At 51.7% G+C, this 18,406-nt stretch overlaps 2 protein-coding genes across 6 annotated transcripts; both read left to right on the top strand.

The window, feature by feature from the left end:
- The first annotated feature begins 74 nt into the window (after window positions 1-74).
- Window positions 75-928, top strand: ptrhd1 (peptidyl-tRNA hydrolase domain containing 1). Its single transcript, XM_085937387.1, has 2 exons — window positions 75-323; window positions 696-928. The coding sequence occupies exons 1-2, from the start codon at window positions 111-113 to the stop codon at window positions 864-866; spliced, it is 384 nt and encodes a 127-aa protein (XP_085793513.1). The 5' UTR covers window positions 75-110; the 3' UTR covers window positions 867-928.
- A 148-nt stretch (window positions 929-1,076) lies between these two features.
- On the top strand, window positions 1,077-17,421 carry ncoa1 (nuclear receptor coactivator 1). Of its 5 annotated transcripts, XM_085937386.1 has the most exons (22): window positions 1,077-2,573; window positions 3,120-3,178; window positions 4,581-4,710; window positions 5,970-6,075; window positions 7,057-7,223; window positions 7,286-7,392; window positions 7,462-7,639; window positions 7,707-7,892; window positions 7,975-8,067; window positions 8,158-8,298; window positions 8,382-8,529; window positions 8,598-9,450; window positions 9,559-9,780; window positions 9,852-10,140; window positions 10,205-10,390; window positions 10,570-10,714; window positions 10,811-10,979; window positions 11,044-11,352; window positions 11,423-11,530; window positions 11,642-12,198; window positions 12,270-12,444; window positions 12,516-12,866. In XM_085937386.1, the coding sequence occupies exons 1-22, from the start codon at window positions 2,561-2,563 to the stop codon at window positions 12,723-12,725; spliced, it is 4,551 nt and encodes a 1,516-aa protein (XP_085793512.1). In that variant the 5' UTR covers window positions 1,077-2,560; the 3' UTR covers window positions 12,726-12,866. The 5 variants fall into 5 exon arrangements, with proteins under 5 accessions (XP_085793512.1, XP_085793509.1, XP_085793511.1 ...); XM_085937383.1 differs by having other exon boundaries at window positions 12,270-17,421; XM_085937385.1 differs by having other exon boundaries at window positions 7,286-7,639.
- The last annotated feature ends 985 nt before the right edge of the window (window positions 17,422-18,406 follow it).

Below are 18,406 nucleotides of genomic sequence, written 5' to 3' on the forward strand. Positions count from 1 at the left end.
TGCACTTGCAATTCTACATAAGCCTCGCTAGGTGGCAGCAGCTCCATTTTGTCGACCAAGCGGTCATTCTTTGACCCGGAAGATAAACATACACATTGTGGCGAAAAAAAATGGCTGTCTCGGGAGCCGCCGGTTCCCCTGGCCGCCTGGTGCAGTACGTCGTGGTCCGTTCGGATCTGGTCCACAAGCTGTCGTGGCCGCTGGGAGCCGTCATCACGCAGGCGTGCCACGCCGCTACCGCCGCCGTGCATCTGCACTACGGCGACGCGGACACGCAAAGCTACCTGGCCGAGTTGGACTCCATGCACAAAGTGGTGCTCGCCGTGAGTCACGCCTACCTCCATTAAAGTAATGTTAGATTTGAAGTAGCCGCGATTTAAAACATGTAAATAATGGTTTTACCACTTGATATATTAATTGCACATATTTGCATCCAAACCTTCGGTGATGTCATTGTTCATGGGTTATACTGCTTATTTAATTGGCTTGGTGTTTGCATGGGTACACGTATGTCCACCTAAATTCAATTATTTGTAGTTTGTATTTACTTTTAAATGCACGCTGATAAATAATAAAGTACCGTAACCATAACTCAATCTAACTTCTGCTGATGGCACAAACCCAAAGTCACAACAATTTATTTCCACATCAGATTGTTCCACAAATTATTCCACACTTGCTCTTGTGTCCTTCAGGCACCGGACGAGGCTGCGCTCTCGGGCTTATCGGAGAGCCTGAACCAGGCCGCAGTGGCTCACAAGCTTTGGATTGAGCAGCCTGAGAACATCCCCACCTGTCTGGCGTTGAAGCCGTACCCCAAAGAAACGGTGCAGCCGCTGCTCCGCAAATTCAAGCTCTTTAAGTGATCTTGCCTGCCCACCAGCCTACACTCGCTCGTCTGCCTGTATTAAAATGGTTTGATATTTAATTTCCTGACTGTTAAAGATGAAACAATTTGTCAGAGATGCCGCATACCAATTGAGGAAACATTTCATTGAGAAAGTCCACCTCAGTTTGTGCCGAATCTTTGCAGCAATGGCCTCACTTCAAGGAAGAGAAGTGGCAGTAAAACAGGTCAAAGTCCGGATGTCAAGGTGGAAGAGGGCAAGAGATCATTTGCATACTAAATGTGCTCAGTCAGTAAATCAATTAGTTAATGAATAAATATGTCACAATTAACCAGTAATAGGTTTACACAATTAGCTGCGAGTCATTTGCATACTTTGTCAAGGTCTGTCAGGCATCAGCTGACTTTTTTTTTTTTTTTAATAGGAGTGCTGCAGGGGTTTGTTTATCCAGCATAGTGCTGATTCTTCCAACAGTATTTTCTGCTCTAAAAAGACATGTCTGCTTGAAAAAAAAAATCAAATAAATGCCGAACCCCAAATTTGTGCAAATGAACACTGTTGATGAGGTGTACCTTGAGGTTTTATGCTTCAAGTTCAAGGGTACTTGTACATGTACTTCAGGTTCTCTTTTGCTTGCCTAGTTGCTTGAAAATGTACTTCAAGTTCTGAGGTACCTTCATGGCGGGGAGTGGAATTAAGGCACTAGCACGTCAGGTTCTAAGGCGTTTAATTATTTGTACAAGCCCTTTGAATGCAGAGCGCTTTAAAGTACAATCAAAAATGAGCCTATTAAATGACGGCCAATGACGCTGTGAAAGTCTTCTTGTTTGAGTGAAACTAGATTTTTGTGTCACACTGGAAAGCTGCATCCATATTTTGATGCGTATATTCTTAAGCAGGTAACCAGGTTGGCTTACGCGTGCTGCTCCTCGTGAACGCGCACGTTCTCGCTCGCACGCACGCAGGCTCGGCGCGCGCGCGCACACCCTCGCAGCCCTGTTTGTTTGTGTTGGAGAGAGAGAGCGAGAGAGCTTGGAAATGGCGGAGAGCACCGAGAATAGTGACAACTTGGCTTCGCGAACTGGGCCATCCCTACCGACGCGCAATCTCGGCCGAGCTAGGGAGTGACACGACGAGTCGCCCCAGCACCAGCTGTAACAGCGCGGGGGGGGCAGGGGGGGGGAGACTCCAGGCGGGCCGACGCGCATTTTTTGGGGGGGTCCAGCGCGGTTTGGGTGCTTAGCCAAGCTGGCTAGCTGTGGCTAAGCTAACTGACGCTGAGGCTCGCTGGCTTCGAGTCGTGTGTGTGATTTTTTTTTTCCCTCCCCCTTTCCTCCTCCTCCACGCAGGCTTGTTTGTCAACAGACGACGATGGTAACTTGTTAGCCAGCCTGCTAATCGCAACAAAAAGCCCAACTTGCGTGTGCTTTTATTGGATGTTACGTGTCAGCCGCTGCGGAGCGAGTGTAAAGTTACCCACGTAAAGTTAGCAACAGACATCAACACTCTCAAAAAACGGGCCAACGTTATCCGTCAGGCAAGTGAAGTTAGCTGCTTGGAGCTAACTCGGCTAACTGGCTGTTGTTGGACGCCCCGCAACAACGGGGGAGGCGCGGAGACTTCTCGTGGGATGTAAGCGAAGGGAAGAAAGGAGAAAAACACAACAATCGTGGAGCGGTTGCAAGAGCGCACCGAGAGGACGACGTCTGCTTATGCCAAAACAAGGTAAGCCAATCGAACAAGGGTGGAGGTACTGGTGGTGGTGGTGGTGGTGGTGGTGTTATTGTTGACAGCCACGATGGGACTCGGCCGCTGCGGCGCGGGGCCTCCCTCGGATGCATTAGCTCGCGTGGCCGCCGTGCGCGTGCACGGTGAATACATGCGTGCACGCGCCGTTCACCCAATCTTTCCTCCTTTTACCTGTAAATTAATCAAAGACTCTTACGTAAGCGCACCCGAGAAGTCCCCCTTCCCCGCCCCCTCTCTCACGTCTTCCTTCACCTGTCTTCTGATTCTTAACCTCCTTTTTGTCTTGTTGTCGTGGTTCGAGGCTAATCTGCACTGTGTGCATGCGTGCATGGTGTTAGCATCAGCTAATTGAGCCAGGAGACACCTTAACTGGCTTAAAGAATGAGTTAACCTTTGACCCCAAAGCACACAGAAAGACGAGAAAAGCGATGAGATCGAAACGGCTCTTAGACATAAAGGAGAACTTAATATCCTCTCAAATGGCATTCATCACAAAATATTGACTCTTTTGTTGTTCCTCAGGTCAAAGCAATAACACGGCAAGTGTTGCCTGTGGCATCTCGGTGCCCAAGAACTTTGAAGTGAGTTGAGGAGCTTTAATGAGGCAACAGTCGTGCTTTCTAGCTGAAATGCACTAAAACGCACGCAAAGACCTGAAAGTTGACATTTCCCTTGTTACGCGGATACCTAAGGCTTCTGCTCATTGGATGGGTTCAAATTTCCGACGTCGCCGCATCACGGCGGCTCAAAATGCCGTCACGTGACGCGGCCACCATCACATCGCATCCGAAGCGCGCCGGTACCTCGGAAGTGGCAAATGGTGAATTCCAAAGATACAAAGGTTGTGTTTGCGCGGGGCGGCTGACTTGTTTTTGTCGAGCGTGCGTGTTGATTGATTGCGTGTGTGAAAGCATTCTCGCGGGGCCTCTCGAGGTTACGATGTCGTCAGATAAACGAGTCGGGCTATCTCGCCGCGAGCTTTGCTCTGCGCTCCGGGCGGCGACTTCATCCGACACCCCGACTTGTTCTTTTTTTTTTTTTTTTTTCTTTTATGTGTGTGGCGGCTCAAAGCAAAAATTGCGGCGGTGAGCAAACTTGAGTGGGTAAGTGATATCTGCTGTGGAATTCCTCCACACTAATCTCTCCAAACACAAAGTGGGGGGGGGGGCGAGGGGGCGGTTTGTGCAAAGTGGATCCCTCCTCAGGGTCCGCTCGTTGTTTGGATCCTTGGCAGATTAAGTGTCGCCTCCGGGGTGATCTTTTTTTTTTTTTTTTTTTTGCTGGTGTTGTTTTTGTCATCTCAATGTCATGGCGTCCCGCTGAGGACCTTTAAGAAGATGGTTTGGTGGTTCATCCGTAAACGGGTTCTTGACAGGAACCGCTCTTAGATGATGCTCAAATTTGCGCCAAGCTAAGCTCTCCCCGACCAACCACATGCTAACCACCACGCCGTCTTCGTATGAACCCGCCATAGATGCATTATGTATTTATACGCTGCAGAAACGTGCGTGCTGCCCCCCCCCCCCCCCCCTCCCCTCCCCACCACGGCCGCAGCGCATACCGCTGGCGCGTGAATCCTTTTGCATTGTTTTGTTGACCAGCCATCCCAAAAAGCTCCTTCTGCCGTATAGATGTCATCTTCTCTTTCCCCGCCGTCTCCAATTTAGATTCAGCGCGAGGCGCGCACAAAAGCACAAAGCCGCAAAGAAGAATGGCTCGCCGCAGCTTTGCGACTTTATTTTCCCGCCGCCGTCAGCGCCCACCGTCATTGTCTGCCGGGGAAAGCGAGGCGGCAGGAGGGAATTGATCGGCGGCGCGTATCGTTTCCTCCCATTCCTGCTCAGTTAAAGTAAACATATTGAGAATGGTTGAATAGTCGCTTGAATATACCTTCAATCCGCTCGCCTGCATATCGTTGAATGTGTTTGAAAAGAAATGTTTCCTCTCCAATGACACGGTTGTCTTTCCCACCCCTGGCCGCAGGTGCGCCCGCCATGTTGCCAGGTGACGGAGGTGACACCACGCCACCTTAACCGCCGGGCCTCCCATCGCCTCCTCGCACCCGGACACGGCCGGCCGCCACATGACTCCGCCCCCGGCGACATAAGACCACGTAGGTGCCGCACACCAAATACAAAATGAAGCCGTGATGGATGCAATGTCCGTCCGAAGCAAGAAATTGTGTCGCGCACGCTAATTTGATTTTGGAACCTTTCGAGGTTAAGCGCCGCCGCGTTCATTTCATTCCTCGAACGTCCCGACGGCGCCTCCGAAAGGTTCAGCCGAGGACGCGTTTGCGCGCCGGCCCGGTTTCGCTAATGACGTCGGTGGTGAATATTCATGTCGAAATCTCAGCCGCGTGGGAGAAGCAGCGCGTTCACAAGCCAGTCAGTCCAAATCCAAAATGGCCTTCACCCTTATCTGAGCGTTAACAATTTTACACACAAATGTTTTTTTTTTTTTTGCCCTCATTCCATTTTGGCCGCGCGCGTTGTCCCTCATCGATTGCGGACTCGCCACGCGATCGGTTTTCTCATTGATTAAACCGTGAGCACGCTGACCCCGAAGCGCTCGCCAATCGGAAGTATTCATGTCGGCTTCCTCCGAGCTGGGGAGTCAATATTGTCATTGAAGGGGAGGGACGTGAAATAGATTTGAATCTGAGAATCGGATTTGGGTGGGAAAAAAAGTCAGATCTCGTATCTGAAGGCGATACTTGAGCCTGTTTGTATTTTAGCGCCCGGATAGTAAACAAGAACGTGGGACGGCTCTGGAGCGGGCCGGCTGTTCTCGCATTCCCGAGCGGGGCCCCAAAGGAGCTTAAACAATTGAAAGTTTCAACGTACGTTGAGAAGATTAATGCGGACAATGTCCAAGTGTGTAAGCGTGTGTGCGTGCGTGTCCCTTTTGCCGGCGGCGGACCCCCCGCTCGGTTACCAGGTGGTCGTACTCTTCTTAAAGAGAGCCAACGTTTCCACCGGGGGGGCGGAACGAGATGGGGCTAAGCGGCCATTGTGGCAGCGACGCTAATCCCTCCTGACTAGTGTTGTTTGCTTCTGACCTTAGCTCACCTCTCTGACACGCTACTAACATGCAGCGGCTAAAAAAAGACACGCTCGCTGTGCATTAACAGCACGCATGCGTCCTCTTAGGACCCCCCCCTCGGGCCCCCCACTTTCAGCCGCCAGCCACTTCAAACGCTTTTCCATTTGGAAGTGGCCGTTGTGTTGTGTTTTGTTTCTTTTCAAAATGCACAAGCAAGTCCAAATTTTCCACCTCATTGTTGTTCGGCCGTAGCGAGCGGCGCTTTCTCGAAGCGAACGTTTTTTTTTGTGTTGTTGTTGTCGTCGCTAAACTAATCTGCCTTTGCAGGTCAGTCAAAGCTGAAAATGAGCGCCGTCGGGGAAAGTCCCTTGGACCCTGACACGGCCGAGTCGCGCAAGAGGAAAGGCTCGCCATGCGACACGTCGGCGCAAAGGTAAGTCCGGTCCGGGCCGTGTGATCGCTCACCGGGCCTGCTCCTGCATTTTAAAGCCACACACATTCAAAGTCACAGATGAAACACTGAAAGAAGCGAGGACGTAAATAGTGCCAACAGCTTTTTTTTTTTTTTTTTTTTTTTTTTAAACTCGATTTGTTGTTTAATTATGTGAAATACATTTAGATTGCACCACCTGAATCATTTTCTGCTATTTTCTTAATATTGCTTCCTTCTCCCTATGTTGGCCCCGGCAAGGTGAGCGTAGACGAATAATCACTACATCACGGGTTTGCCAAAGTTTAGCTCAAGGGTCGAGCAGTAAGCGAGGACGCTCACACATGCGCGCACACACACACACACACACACACACACACACACACACACACACACACACACGCGCAGGCTTCCTCCCAGAGTCAGCGCGTCCGCTCTTGTGAGCCTTTTAAGGCCCAATAGCTGATGTAAGCTGATGTAACATTCCGGCTCGTATTTCCAAAAGCAACCAGTGACCTGCGTGTTCACACTGCGTCCTCCTCCTCACCCCTTCCCCCCCCCCCCCCCCCCCCCCTCTCTGGGCCACCATGCCTGTGTGTTTTGGCCATCCAATGCGCTGACCTACTTTTTGCTGCTGTTGTCCTCGTACATACGCGCGCGCGCACACACGCACACACACACACACACACACACGTTTGTTTTTTTTCCACATTGAGCGCATAATGTGTTAGCGGAGCCCACGGAGACGAGCGTTGAAAGACGGACGTGCTTTAAATATGTACGCAAGCATCTGTGCGACACCCGCTTTGCTCAGTGTTTGCACAAAACCTGTTCTGCTTGAATGCAAAACGTCCGGAAAAGTATTTCAGCCACTACAGTTGTATTATTTATTTGTGAAATGGATTGTTTTTGGCGGCTCCCTCAAGGCTAAAGCGGCCTTGTGACTAAAAGTAACGCCGTCGTCACTCGCGTGTTTGTGAGCAGCCTGGAGAAGCGGCGGCGCGAGCTGGAGAGTCGCTACATCGGCGAACTGGCCGAGCTGCTCTCCTCCAACATGGCCGACATCGCCAGTCTCAGCGCCAAGCCCGACAAGTGCCACATCCTCAAGAGCACCGTGGACCAAATCCAGCAGATGAAGCGGCGCGAGCTGGGTACGGCACGGCGAGGGTTGCGTCCCGTTTCAATGTTCTGACGCTCATCTGTGCCCCCGCAGAAAAAGCAGCTCTTTGCTCTCCGGACGACGCCGTGCAGAAGAGCGACATCTCCTCCAGTAGCCAGGGCCTGCTGGAGAAAGAAGCCCTCGGACCCATGCTGCTGGAGGTGAGCGTATCCCTCCTTGTCCAGTCCGTTTGTTCCGGAGCACGTATGACTCGATGGTCTCGCCGGCAGGCTCTGGACGGCTTCTTCTTCGTGGTAAACCGCGAGGGCCGCATCGTGTTTGTCTCGGAGAGCGTGAGAAGCTACCTGGGCTACCCTCAGGAGGAGCTGATGATGTCCAGCGTCTACAGCATCCTGCACGTGGGAGACCACAACGAGTTTGTCCGCAATCTGCTGCCCAAAAGTCTGGGTGAGCCTCGAGGTCCTTTTCAGCCCGCATTTAGGTCCGGTTCTTCATCAAGGTTTCCCGCGCGCAGTGAACGGCGGCGCGCCTCGGCCTCAGGAGTCGGCCCGCGGGAGCAGCCACAGCTTCAACTGCCGCATGCTGAAGAGGCCGCCCGACGAGATGGACTCGGAGAACCAGGAGGCCCGGCAGCAGTACGAGATCATGCAGTGCTTTACCGTGTCGCAGCCTCGCGCCGCCGTGCAGGAGGAGGGCGACGGTGCGCAAAAACGCCGGCCACATCGCCTGTTGTCGTTTTGGAAAATCGGCGAGTGCAACATGGCGCCCGCTTTGCGTTTCAGACCTGCAAAGCTGCCTGATCTGCATCGCCTGCCGGACGCCTCGGGCCCAGCCCGTCAGCACGGAGTCTTTCATCACCAAGCAGGACCCCACAGGTGAAAGTTGAGCCCAAATAGGGCTTGTTTGATAATGTCGCTTTCCAATGAAACCGTTGTGATTTCACGCGTTTGCGTCGGTCCTCTCAGGAAAGATCATCTCCATCGAGACCAGCGCGTTGCGGGCGACCGGCCGGGCCGGCTGGGAGGACCTGGTCCGGAAGTGCATCTACGCCTTCTTCCAGCCGCAGGGCAAAGAGCCCTCCCATGCCAAAAAGCTGCTACATGAGGGTGAGAGGCCTTCTTCCGTTGCGCTCCGGCAGAGCTCTGCCATCCCGTCCGTCGCTGACGGCGTTTTGCTCCGCCGCGTCTAGTGATGAGCCACGGCACCGCCATCAGCCCGCTGTACCGCTTCGCCTTGAGCGACGGCACGCCGCTCAGCGCTCAGACCCGCTGCAAGTTCTGCTGCCCCCCCAACCCAGACGTTCAGCCCTTCATCTTGGGCATTCACACTATTGACAGGTAGGTGGATGGATCCCGGCTCGGCACCACCAGTCCATTTGAATGCTGATATATTTGTCGTGGCTCAGGGAACACAACACTGGTAGCTCTCAGGAAAACACTAACCCCAGCCTTCAGCCAACCCTGGGCAACCTGGTCCAGGCGCCCTCACGCTCGCCAGTCTTCGCTGCTGGCAGCAACTCGAAACAAACCTCAGGCCCCGTCGCCCCCTCCGCCTCAACGGGACTTCCCGCAGGCAACGACAGCGTCTCCCCCCAACGACTGAACCCGGCCGCCGGCTACCCGCCGCCCGGCCGGACGCGTCCCCAGCAGGGCAGCGGCCCCTCGCCTCTCAGCAGCCCCGCCACAGCCGCCCCTACCTCGTTTATGTCGCGAGCCAGTCCCGGGCTGGCCGAGAGCCCGCGGGTGCCGGGCCTCCACTCGCCAGCGGGTGCACTGAACAGACAACACTCTGGCGGCGACGCTAGCAACGCCGCCCAGGCCGGGGCAAAAGCACGCTTGTCCAGACAAGCGGGGACCCCCGCCGGAGCGGAGGGTGGGGTAGAGGACTCTGTCAAAGCCCCCTTGCCCTCTGTCGCGGCTCATCTCAGACTTAATCAGCCGCCGGACAGCAACGGGACAGGAAGCGACACCAGCGACGTCCACCGCACCTCGTTGCCTCATCCTAAACCTTCTCCCGGCCCTCAGTGTCCCGCCTCTCACAGCACACTGACGGAACGTCACAAGATCTTACACCGACTGCTCCAAGACAGCGGCGACTCCAGCGCCTCCGCCGCCACCTCCGAGGACGGCAGAGGCGAGGTGGGGATCAAGAAAGAGCCGCCATCCAGTCCCGTGGTGAGCGGCGGGCTGCAACGCTCCAGTTCCAGAGAACCGCAGGACCACCAGCTACTGCGCTTTCTGCTCGACACCGATGAGAAGGTGAACTGCGTTCTTTTGTCCGAGCCTGCTAGCTCGACGTTAACAGATAACCGGAAACGCCGTTGACGCGCTTGCAGAAATTAGCATCGAGCTGATTTGTCTTTGCAGGACTTGGGAGACCTGCCTCCTCCATCTGCCCTCAGCCTGCAGACAGTTCGGGTGAAGGTGGAGAAGCGAGGCGGCGGGGAGGGATGCGCGGGCGTCGTGGCTTCGGGCCCCGCCTCCAAGACCGCCGCCTCCTCGGCCAGCGTCAGCCCCAAATCCAGCCCCGTGGGGGAGAGGCGGCGAGATAGCCGGCGAGACAGCCGGCGGGATAGCAGAGACTCTGTGGTAAATGAAAATTTGCTTGTGGAACTCAACTCGGGGCGCCATTGCGTAGTTGCCGCTTCACTCTTTTACAGATGTCCGGCGGCACCTCCGACACGGAGCCCCTCGCTCCGCCCGCCCTCAGAGGCGCGGCCAAGCAGGGCGCTGAGGACGCGGGCGCCCCCGGCCCTCAGCTCCACTCTCCGGCCCCCCAGACGCAGCTCCAGTCGCCGGGGCCTCCGCTGCAGTCTCCGCTGTCGCAGCCCCGCTTGCGGTCGCCGTCGCCGCAGCTCCACTCGCCCAAGCTAAAGCTGCAGTCGCCCACCCAAGCGCAGCCCGGCGGCGTCGGTGTGAAGAGGGAAGCGCCTGGCACTCCCAACAGAGGTAGACCTTGATCGTGGCGTGGACCGAGGGAGGGGTGAACCTTTCCAAAACGTTTTCCCCCCAGGCAACGCTGAAGGCGGCCTGGCTTCAGGCTCCAATCCCCAGAATCAGTCGGCCTTCGATTTCTGCAGCCCCCTGACTCCGAGCCAGGCCCAAGGAACGGGACAAGCGGACCTCTTCCGGGCCCCCAAAGACAGCGGCGGTCCCTTCCCCGAGGCTGAAATGGTCAACCCGTTCAGTTCAAGCACCGGTGAGCTGGCGCACCTGACACTGCGAGGCGGATGTGTAATCTGGCACATCCGTGCGGGGTGACGACAATAACCCCACACTCGTTTGCACCTTCGTGGGTATTGAGCCAAGTGGGGTGTTAACACATTGGCTGCATGTGAAACTTCAACACTTCCAACTGTGTCGCTCAACCCAACTCAGGCCCGTCCAAGTTAGATTTGGCCGACTCGCAGTTCCAGCCGCTGTCTGCGAGCGACTCGCAGTTCCAGCCTCTGTCTCTGACCGACTCGTTGTCCTTTGACGCCCTGGGAACGCCACCGCAAGCGCCTTTTACCTCGCCCCAAGAGTGAGCATCGCACACACATTTAATAAAGCAATTGGCATGCATGGGTTCATTTGAAAAGTGCCATTGTTTACAAGCACGATTGTCGTTTGTGAGCAGGCAGTGCGTACCGCGCACGCTGGACGAAGTCCTGGGTCCCCCGACCACGGCCGAGGCCCGGAATGACGAGAAGGCTCTGCTGGAGCAGCTGGTCTCCTTCCTCAGCGGCACCGACGAAAGCGAACTGGCCGAGCTGGACAAAGCCCTGGGGATCGACAAACTGGTGCAGGTACGGAGCGCGGAGACGTTCTCGAGCGCTCTTTTTTTGGCTTCTGACCATCCGGGTTTTGCAGGGCGGCCGCTACGACCCGCTGCCCCAGAACTTCCCGACTCAGCAAGTCACTGCCACTTCGCTGCCATCCTACCCTTCCCAGTTTGCGCCGCACGCTCAGTTCCCGGCAGAGCTGGCCAGCGCGGGACAGCAGCAGGCGCCGGGCTTCGGACCCGCCCGTGGCACCTTCCTGGGCAGGGCACCCGGCGCCGTGGCGGGCCTCCGTCCGCAGGGGATGCCCCGGCCGCCGCAGGGCATGGCCGCCCAGCTCAGGCTGCCGCCAAACCAGCTGCGGCTGCAGCTCCAGCAGAGACTCCAGGGTCCACAGCAGGTGAGAGCAAAAGCTCAACTCTGGCTTTGTGGAGATATGGAGTCCTTTAATTTTTTTTTTATTCTCTCAGCTTCAGAACCGTCTCGCCATGAATTCGTTCCCTGTCGGAGCAGGAGGCGGCCAGCACGTCAACGTGGCCGTTCGTTTGGGGGCGCCGCAACCTCAAATACCGTCGCAGGTGAGGCGAAAGGAGTTGATTCACGGATGACCGTAAAAGTGTTTCATAGCTAATTTACGGAGGCGAGCTGTTAAATTTGATGGATGCACTCCATTTGTCCTCTGTCCCCAGCCTCCGCTAAACGCGCAGATGCTGGCTCAGCGTCAGAGAGAGCTGTACAGCATCCAGCACCGCCAGCGTCAGCTTTTCCAGCAGAAGGTCATGCTGATGAGACAGAACATGGCAGGCGGCGCCCCGGCCGCCGCTCCGGCCGTCGCCAGGCTCCCCAAAGGCGACAACGCGTCTCAGCAGCAGGCGCAGTTCAACTTCCCCGCCGGCTACGGGCCGGTGCCGGGGAATCCTCCTACCTCACCCGGTCACTTCAGCGGCGGCCCCGTGCCGGGAGGGGCGCCCACCTCCCTGGACGGCAAAATGAGTAGCCAGACGGCGTTGCTGGGCGGCGTGCAGGCTCCTCCCTTCGGCGCCGGCGGCCCCTCGTTGCAGCAGCAAGGTCTGATGCAGCAGTTTGGGGCGGTCCAGCCGGACTCGCCTTTCCCTCCCGAGATCAGCCCCGCCAGTCCGCTCTTGTCGCCTCAGAGCTCCACTTCTCAGAGTCCTCTGCTCCAGCAAGCCCCGCCCCCTAGCTACCAGGCTCCAGATATGAAGAGCTGGCCACCAGCCAGCAACAGGTGATCGACGCCCTACTGTTTATTGGACACCTGCGGAAATAACCAAGCTCGTTTTTTTTTTTTGCCCGCAGCCTGTTCAGTCCGTCGTCGCAGCACAGCGGGGGGCAAACGTTCGGCCAGCAGGGGGTCTACAACAACATGAGCATCACCGTGTCCATGGCGGGGGGCTCGGCCGGCGCGGGCCCCTTACCGTCCTTGGGGCAGCCCGGCGGCGGCGGCATGGCCTCCGTGTGCAGCGACCAGCAGGTCAGAACGCAACCGACGAACGGAGTGATTTCTGAATGCGTTGCCTCCAAACGTGTTTTCCCCGTGCGCAGGCGCAGCAGGTGCAGCAGGTGCAGCAGGTGCGGCAGGTGCAACAGGTGCAAGTGTTTGCCGACGTCCAGTGCACCGTCAACCTGGTGGGCGGCGACTCGTACCCGAGTCAAGGCTCAGCCGCCGGCCAGAAGGCCCCCGGACCTCCGTCGGGCGCCCAGAGCAGCCAGGCCCAGCAGAAGAGCCTCCTCCAGCAGCTGCTCACCGAGTGACCCCGCCAGCCCCGATTCCCGCCTCAAACCGACAGAGCACCACTCCCTCTTTACTCGTAAGCCTCCTCTGCACCTCAGGACGGACGGACGGAGACGGCGTCTGGCCGTGGACGGCGTCTGGCCGTGGACGGCGTCTGGCCGTGGACGGCGTCTGGCCGTGGACGGCGTGGCGCCGACGCCCCGAGGAGGGGCCGGCGAGCCGTCTGTCTGACAACCTGTCTGTCTGCCTCAGCCTACTCAAGGCAGCGTTGTCTTTGCTGCTCATCCCCACACAGCCCCCCCTCGCCCCCAAGCCGCCCGCTTCCTGGTTGCTGTCCAATCGGGACACGGGAATACCTCGGAGGGCTTTTTTTGGTTGGCTTTTCCGGGAATGTGACGACGGAAGCTCGATATCAGCTGGTTCTGCGACGCTCTCTCTCTGTCAGCTACACAGTGCCTGGTGGAAGTTTGAGCTTCTTCTTTGTTTTTCTTCTTCCACACTCGATGATTCGATTTGGTTGTTGTTGTTGTTTTTTCTTGTCGTCGTTCTGCTCTCTTCGTTGTCGTCATCATCTCTGACAACAGCCCGCAAAGGTCGCGGTGACGATAAATGGATGGGAGACAGACGGGATGCTGCTCACTTTTGATTTTTTTTCTTTCTCTTTTATTTTTGTATCAAGTATCAAAGACAACAACCGTGACTGACTGTTGGGATGACTTCACAGTCTCGTGTTTATTCGCCCTCCCTCCCTCCCTCCCTCCCTCCCTCACCTCAGCAGCTGTGAATATGAGGCCGCCTCGGCCTCCCCCATTCTCTCTCTCTTTTTTTTCTATCCCGCGCTAACTCGGCCTATCAGTGTTGTTTGCCACGCAAGGCGTGCGTGGCGTTGTACAGTACAGAAGGAAAGACATTAACAGATGAAAAAAAAAAAATATGTGGATGATGCCCCTTTCACGCGGCGCCCGGCAGACCTTTTTCCCGAATTCGCCACCGACATTGGACTGCCGAGTGGTTCTCTGAATCCGGCACTGATATTCAACTGCCCTTCCCTTCTAAGCACTCGAGATGGAACAATTAACCAAGACGGCAGCCGACTGCGGCTCTCTATGCAAAATTCCCACTTTGGTGGTTCCCCGAATTTGGCACTAAGAGTCAACACCCCCCCCCCCTCCCCCCGCTTTGCAATCTCAAAAACGGTTCTAATGTATTCCTGAATCCGGCAAAAACATTTCAAACAGCTTTTTGACCTACCCAAGATGGCCACCGGTTCAGTGTGAAAGGGGGCTCTCATTGCAACGGTATCCGAGTCGTAGCGTACTGGTCTATATTGCAGCGGAGGAGGAAGAAGTCCCCCCACACCCCAAAAAAGGAAATGTGAAGTATCCAAAAGTTCAAATGTCCATTTTTTTTGTCCTTTTCAACCCCCTCGGAAGCACTCGCCGAGTCGGCGGCAAACATTCTCTCACGCGCCAACCTAAACTTAGCCGTTTGCCGTCTGAGCATCCCACACGGCCATGGACTCGCTAGCGCCGAAACGGACGGCGCCATCAGGAGAAGCTCTGTCATTCCACGCCCCTACCTCAGAGCACTTTGATTTGACTTGGATTTTCTTACGATTACCTCATCTTCCTCTTTACCGGACGCGCACGTCGCCCGGTTTTCGGACCTCGTTTCGCACTGTGAACTCAGCTGTTTCTTCTTGGGTTGTTGTTTTTATTTTTTGTATTCCGGCGACGCAGTCTCAATCCAGGAATACCGCAACGTGCTCTTTCACACAACTTCATAGACTTTTTCAAGATTTTTTTTTATATTGACGACCATTTCTCCGCTTTGCTGTATTTTTCTATTTCTATGTGGATCAAAGTATTGGGCTTGGCCGGATTTGTTAAATGGACTGTCCTAATACTTTTGTCCAGGTAGGGCAGGGGTGGCTCATGGGCCCACTTAATTTTGTCCTAAAATTAGATGTATTGGACTTTTTTTTTTTTTTTATCCTGTGTCATTAAATAATTAGTTGTAAATATTGGTAAAAACGAACAATTTTATATACCGTGTGTTCCGAAAGTATTCAGTATTCCAAAATGGATTGAAAAAAAAAATCTTCAAAATTGTATACACATCCCAAAATGACAATGTGAAAAATTAAGATATTTATTGGAATATTTTTTATAGATCCATTTCTTGGCTGATGCTAATTCCGATATTTGGTAGAATGAAATTCGAATGAGTTTGTCCCCAAAAAAGCATTTGAGAGTTTTACAACTTTTAAGAGAGTAAAATCTGCCATTTTTGTGTCATTTGCCAAATTGAAAATGTTTCAAACTTTTGCAAATAAGGAAAAACACTGTCATTATGGGATGGTGTCCATCAAATTTTGGGGCCCTCAAAATGATTTTATTCCATTTCCAAAATGTGAAAAAGTGAAGCTGTGAATACTTTCATATATTTATGTATCGTATTAAATCATTGATAAATTATAATTGAATTTGAAATGAGGACTATGCGAATGGATTATTTTAGCATTCGAATCAATAATTTTGCATGCAAATTTGAACTTTTTTGTTGTTTGAAATTAGTCCAAAAGTTTGCCCACCCCTGATTGTAGCGTTTGCATTTTTGTCATTTTTTTTGGTTTGGCGTTAAAACTTGCCATATCAGACGATTCTATGTCATAAAAGTCGGGATCTTGGGCAGATTTACATTTTTGTTTTTTTTTGTTTTGTTATTGACACACGCAAAGTGGGAGAATGTTTATTATTATTATTTGTAATTATTGTCGCTCATCCGGTCCCTCGGACGATGTTCTTTCTTCAGGGATGAGGAATCCTTTCCTCTCTTCACTCCACACTACGATAACAAAAAAAAAGCCAAAAAAGAAAAAAAACAAGCGATGCACGTTGAAATTCCAGATGTTATGCAACAGCTGCTCAGTGGAAAGGCCGCCCCCCCCTTCCTCTTCCTCCTCCTAGTCGGCAGGTACAACAGGCTTTTTGTTAACATAATGTAAATAACAAAGAGAAATGTGAATAATAATAATAGTAAGGTTAATCATTATCAAGACAAGTTTGTGGTAAATAACTACTCGCCTCCGTCATTTTTTTTTTTTTCTGTTCATTTGTTTTGGATTTTCTATTTTTCAAATTCTTTCAATGATGATGCGTATGTATATGACTATCAGTGCGTGTGATGAATACTGTATATGATTATTCTGGATCTTCTCCTTTCCTGCTCCATGTGTCTGATGCCAGAGAATGGTTTCTATAGCGACTGCTGAATGTGATTTTTACTGAGCGACGAGCAGTGTGGACTGGCTTTTGTTTTGATTTGTCGTCGTCGTACGGGTTGTTTTCAAAGAGAAAAAAGGCCATATTGTATTTTTTTTTTCTCTCTTTCTCTCTCTCTCTCTCTCTCTCTCTCTCTCTCGCTCTCGTTGTCATAGCCGACACGAGAGAGTGGAGCCTCGGCCGGGTGGAGAAAACACCACCAGAACATCCCCCAACATCACTCTTAGGGATCTTAAATGACCAAAGCCTCTCAAAATCTCGTATGCAAACCTTGTCATTGTAATAGCGCCCCCTGTGTTTTAATTGAAGCAGCCCAAAGTCGACATGAGCTATGCACCTTTCCCCCTAAAAGTAAAAAGAAACACTGGAGTGAGCCTCAATCCATCAACGATTTGCTTATGTTGGACAAATCCAAACCTTGTTTTGCTAAATGTTTTTTTTTATAAAAAAAAAAAAAAAGCAAAATGTGCAGATGGGTAGCAAAAGGTTAGAGGTTTTGAGAAAAGTTTGGCTCTTTTCATCCTCTGGAACACAATATAATTTTTTTTTATAATCTGCTTCTATGCAAAACATGTAAATCCACATTTTGTTTGAAGTAGTAGCAAAAAAAAAAAAGGCGATTGCTAAAATTTTCTTTGCTAACCTTGTATGCAAAAACTGTACAAAAAAACATATCACCAAGCTGTGAGCTTTATTTAATCAGAAAAATATTTTCTTCATTGTATATTGTCCCAAAAAATGCCCCACGCCAATCTCATCAATTCACGTATGGTTTTTATTCAGTTCAAAAAGGACAAAGAAAAAGACGTCACATCTGGTCGTGTTTTCTCCACTTTCAAGGTTCCACTTTCTCCCCTTGTACAAATTAATATAAATAAATATATAGAGATATAAGTATATGAAACATTTTACTCTTTTTAATATGACCCTCATTTAAGATTTGGTTGTAAAGAAGAGGCACGGGAGCAGCTACGATATGAGAAGTGTTTTTTTTAATTTATGCATGTTTTTGATTTTCTTTCCTCCCAATCCCCGTCCACCCCCAGCACCAATCTGTTCAGAGCTTTTTTCATTTTGAGGGGTTGTTCTAGACAATCAGTGTGGGCCGCCTCCTTGTTGGACTCAGTTGTACAAACACAAACAAAAAACTCGACTGGATGTTTTTTTTTTTTTGTCTGTGGCTGCTCAAGTTTACATACACAAAAGGAACACATACTTGTGGAGTACACACAAAACACCTCGTGCATCATTTTTGATCCCTCGCTATTTGAAAAGAAAATTCTTTTGGATGTTTTCGTTGTCCTTTTTTGCCCCTCCTCTGAGGTGAGGACATGTTTTTTTTCCCCCTTTTTTTGGACTAACAAATCTATAACATCTGAATATGAATGTGGGAATGCAACACATTGCAATAAAAGCACCGTTTAAAAATGCAGCCACCATTTGGTGTTTTAATTAGCGGAATTTAATTTATTCACATAATTATTTTAAAAATATTGAACGTAGAAATATATATATATTTAAAAGCTGTTTCTGCTGAGTCTAGGTGAAGCATACAAACCTATTATTATATTTAAAAAATATATCAATTGTTTTCACAAACTATATACTTTTCAAAATAAGATCTAAGGTCAGAGCTAGGGTTAAGGTTGGGCTTAGGGTTGGGATTAGGGCTTTTAGCTAAACTTTGGCCATGATGGCTATTAATTAAACTGAATATAGCAGAATGGTTTATAACTTCACCCGGTGACCGGGAGACCATGGTTCGAGCCCTACAAGAAGCAGACTTGGAGCTATAGTTTGCATGGTGTAAGTCTATGGTCATGCTTTATGAAGCGCTTTATGAAATGACGCCAAGCTACCGCAAGATGGCAGTGCCCCCATTCACTCCTATGTAACCCAGTTTAAAATGAACATGAATATTTTTCCTTTTGACCAGACGTCCTCGATGTACTATACACTACCTAATTAAAAACCTGGATTTACGCGGCAAAATGGCACAATGGTTTATAACCTCACCCGGTGACCGGGAGATCATGGTTCGAGCCCCACCAGAAGCAGACTTGGAGCTAAAGTTTGCATAGTGTAAGACTGCGGTTATGCTTTATGAAGCACTTCGTGTAATGAAGCCAAGGTATCGCTAGATGGCAGTGCCCCCATTCACTCCTATGTAACCCAGCGTAAAATGAACATGAATATTTTTCCTTTTGACCAGACTCCCTTTATGTACATTAGGCTACCTAATAAAGACACTGAATTTCCCCGACAAAATGGCAGAATGGTTTATAACTTTACTCGATGACCGGGAGAGCATGGTCCGAGCCCTACACGTAGCAGACTTTAAGCTAAAGTTTGCAAAGTGTAAGACTGCGGTTCATGCTTTATGAAGCGGTTCATGTAATGACGCTAAGATACCGCAA

The sequence above is a fragment of the Syngnathus leptorhynchus genome, chromosome 18 (assembly GCF_054491065.1).
Source record: "Syngnathus leptorhynchus isolate UIUO chromosome 18, UIUO_Slep, whole genome shotgun sequence".
NCBI lineage: Eukaryota > Metazoa > Chordata > Actinopteri > Syngnathiformes > Syngnathidae > Syngnathus > Syngnathus leptorhynchus.

Bases quoted from the DNA above. Each gene is read 5' to 3' on its own strand.
- ptrhd1 (XM_085937387.1), top strand. From the start codon at position 111: ATGGCTGTCTCGGGAGCCGCCGGTTCCCCTGGCCGCCTGGTGCAGTAC. The intron at 324-695 runs GTGAGTCACGCC...TGTGTCCTTCAG, and splicing joins TGCACAAAGTGGTGCTCGCC to GCACCGGACGAGGCTGCGCT.
- ncoa1 (XM_085937381.1), top strand. The intron at 8,068-8,157 runs GTGAAAGTTGAG...CGGTCCTCTCAG, and splicing joins CACCAAGCAGGACCCCACAG to GAAAGATCATCTCCATCGAG. The intron at 8,299-8,381 runs GTGAGAGGCCTT...CGCCGCGTCTAG, and splicing joins CAAAAAGCTGCTACATGAGG to TGATGAGCCACGGCACCGCC.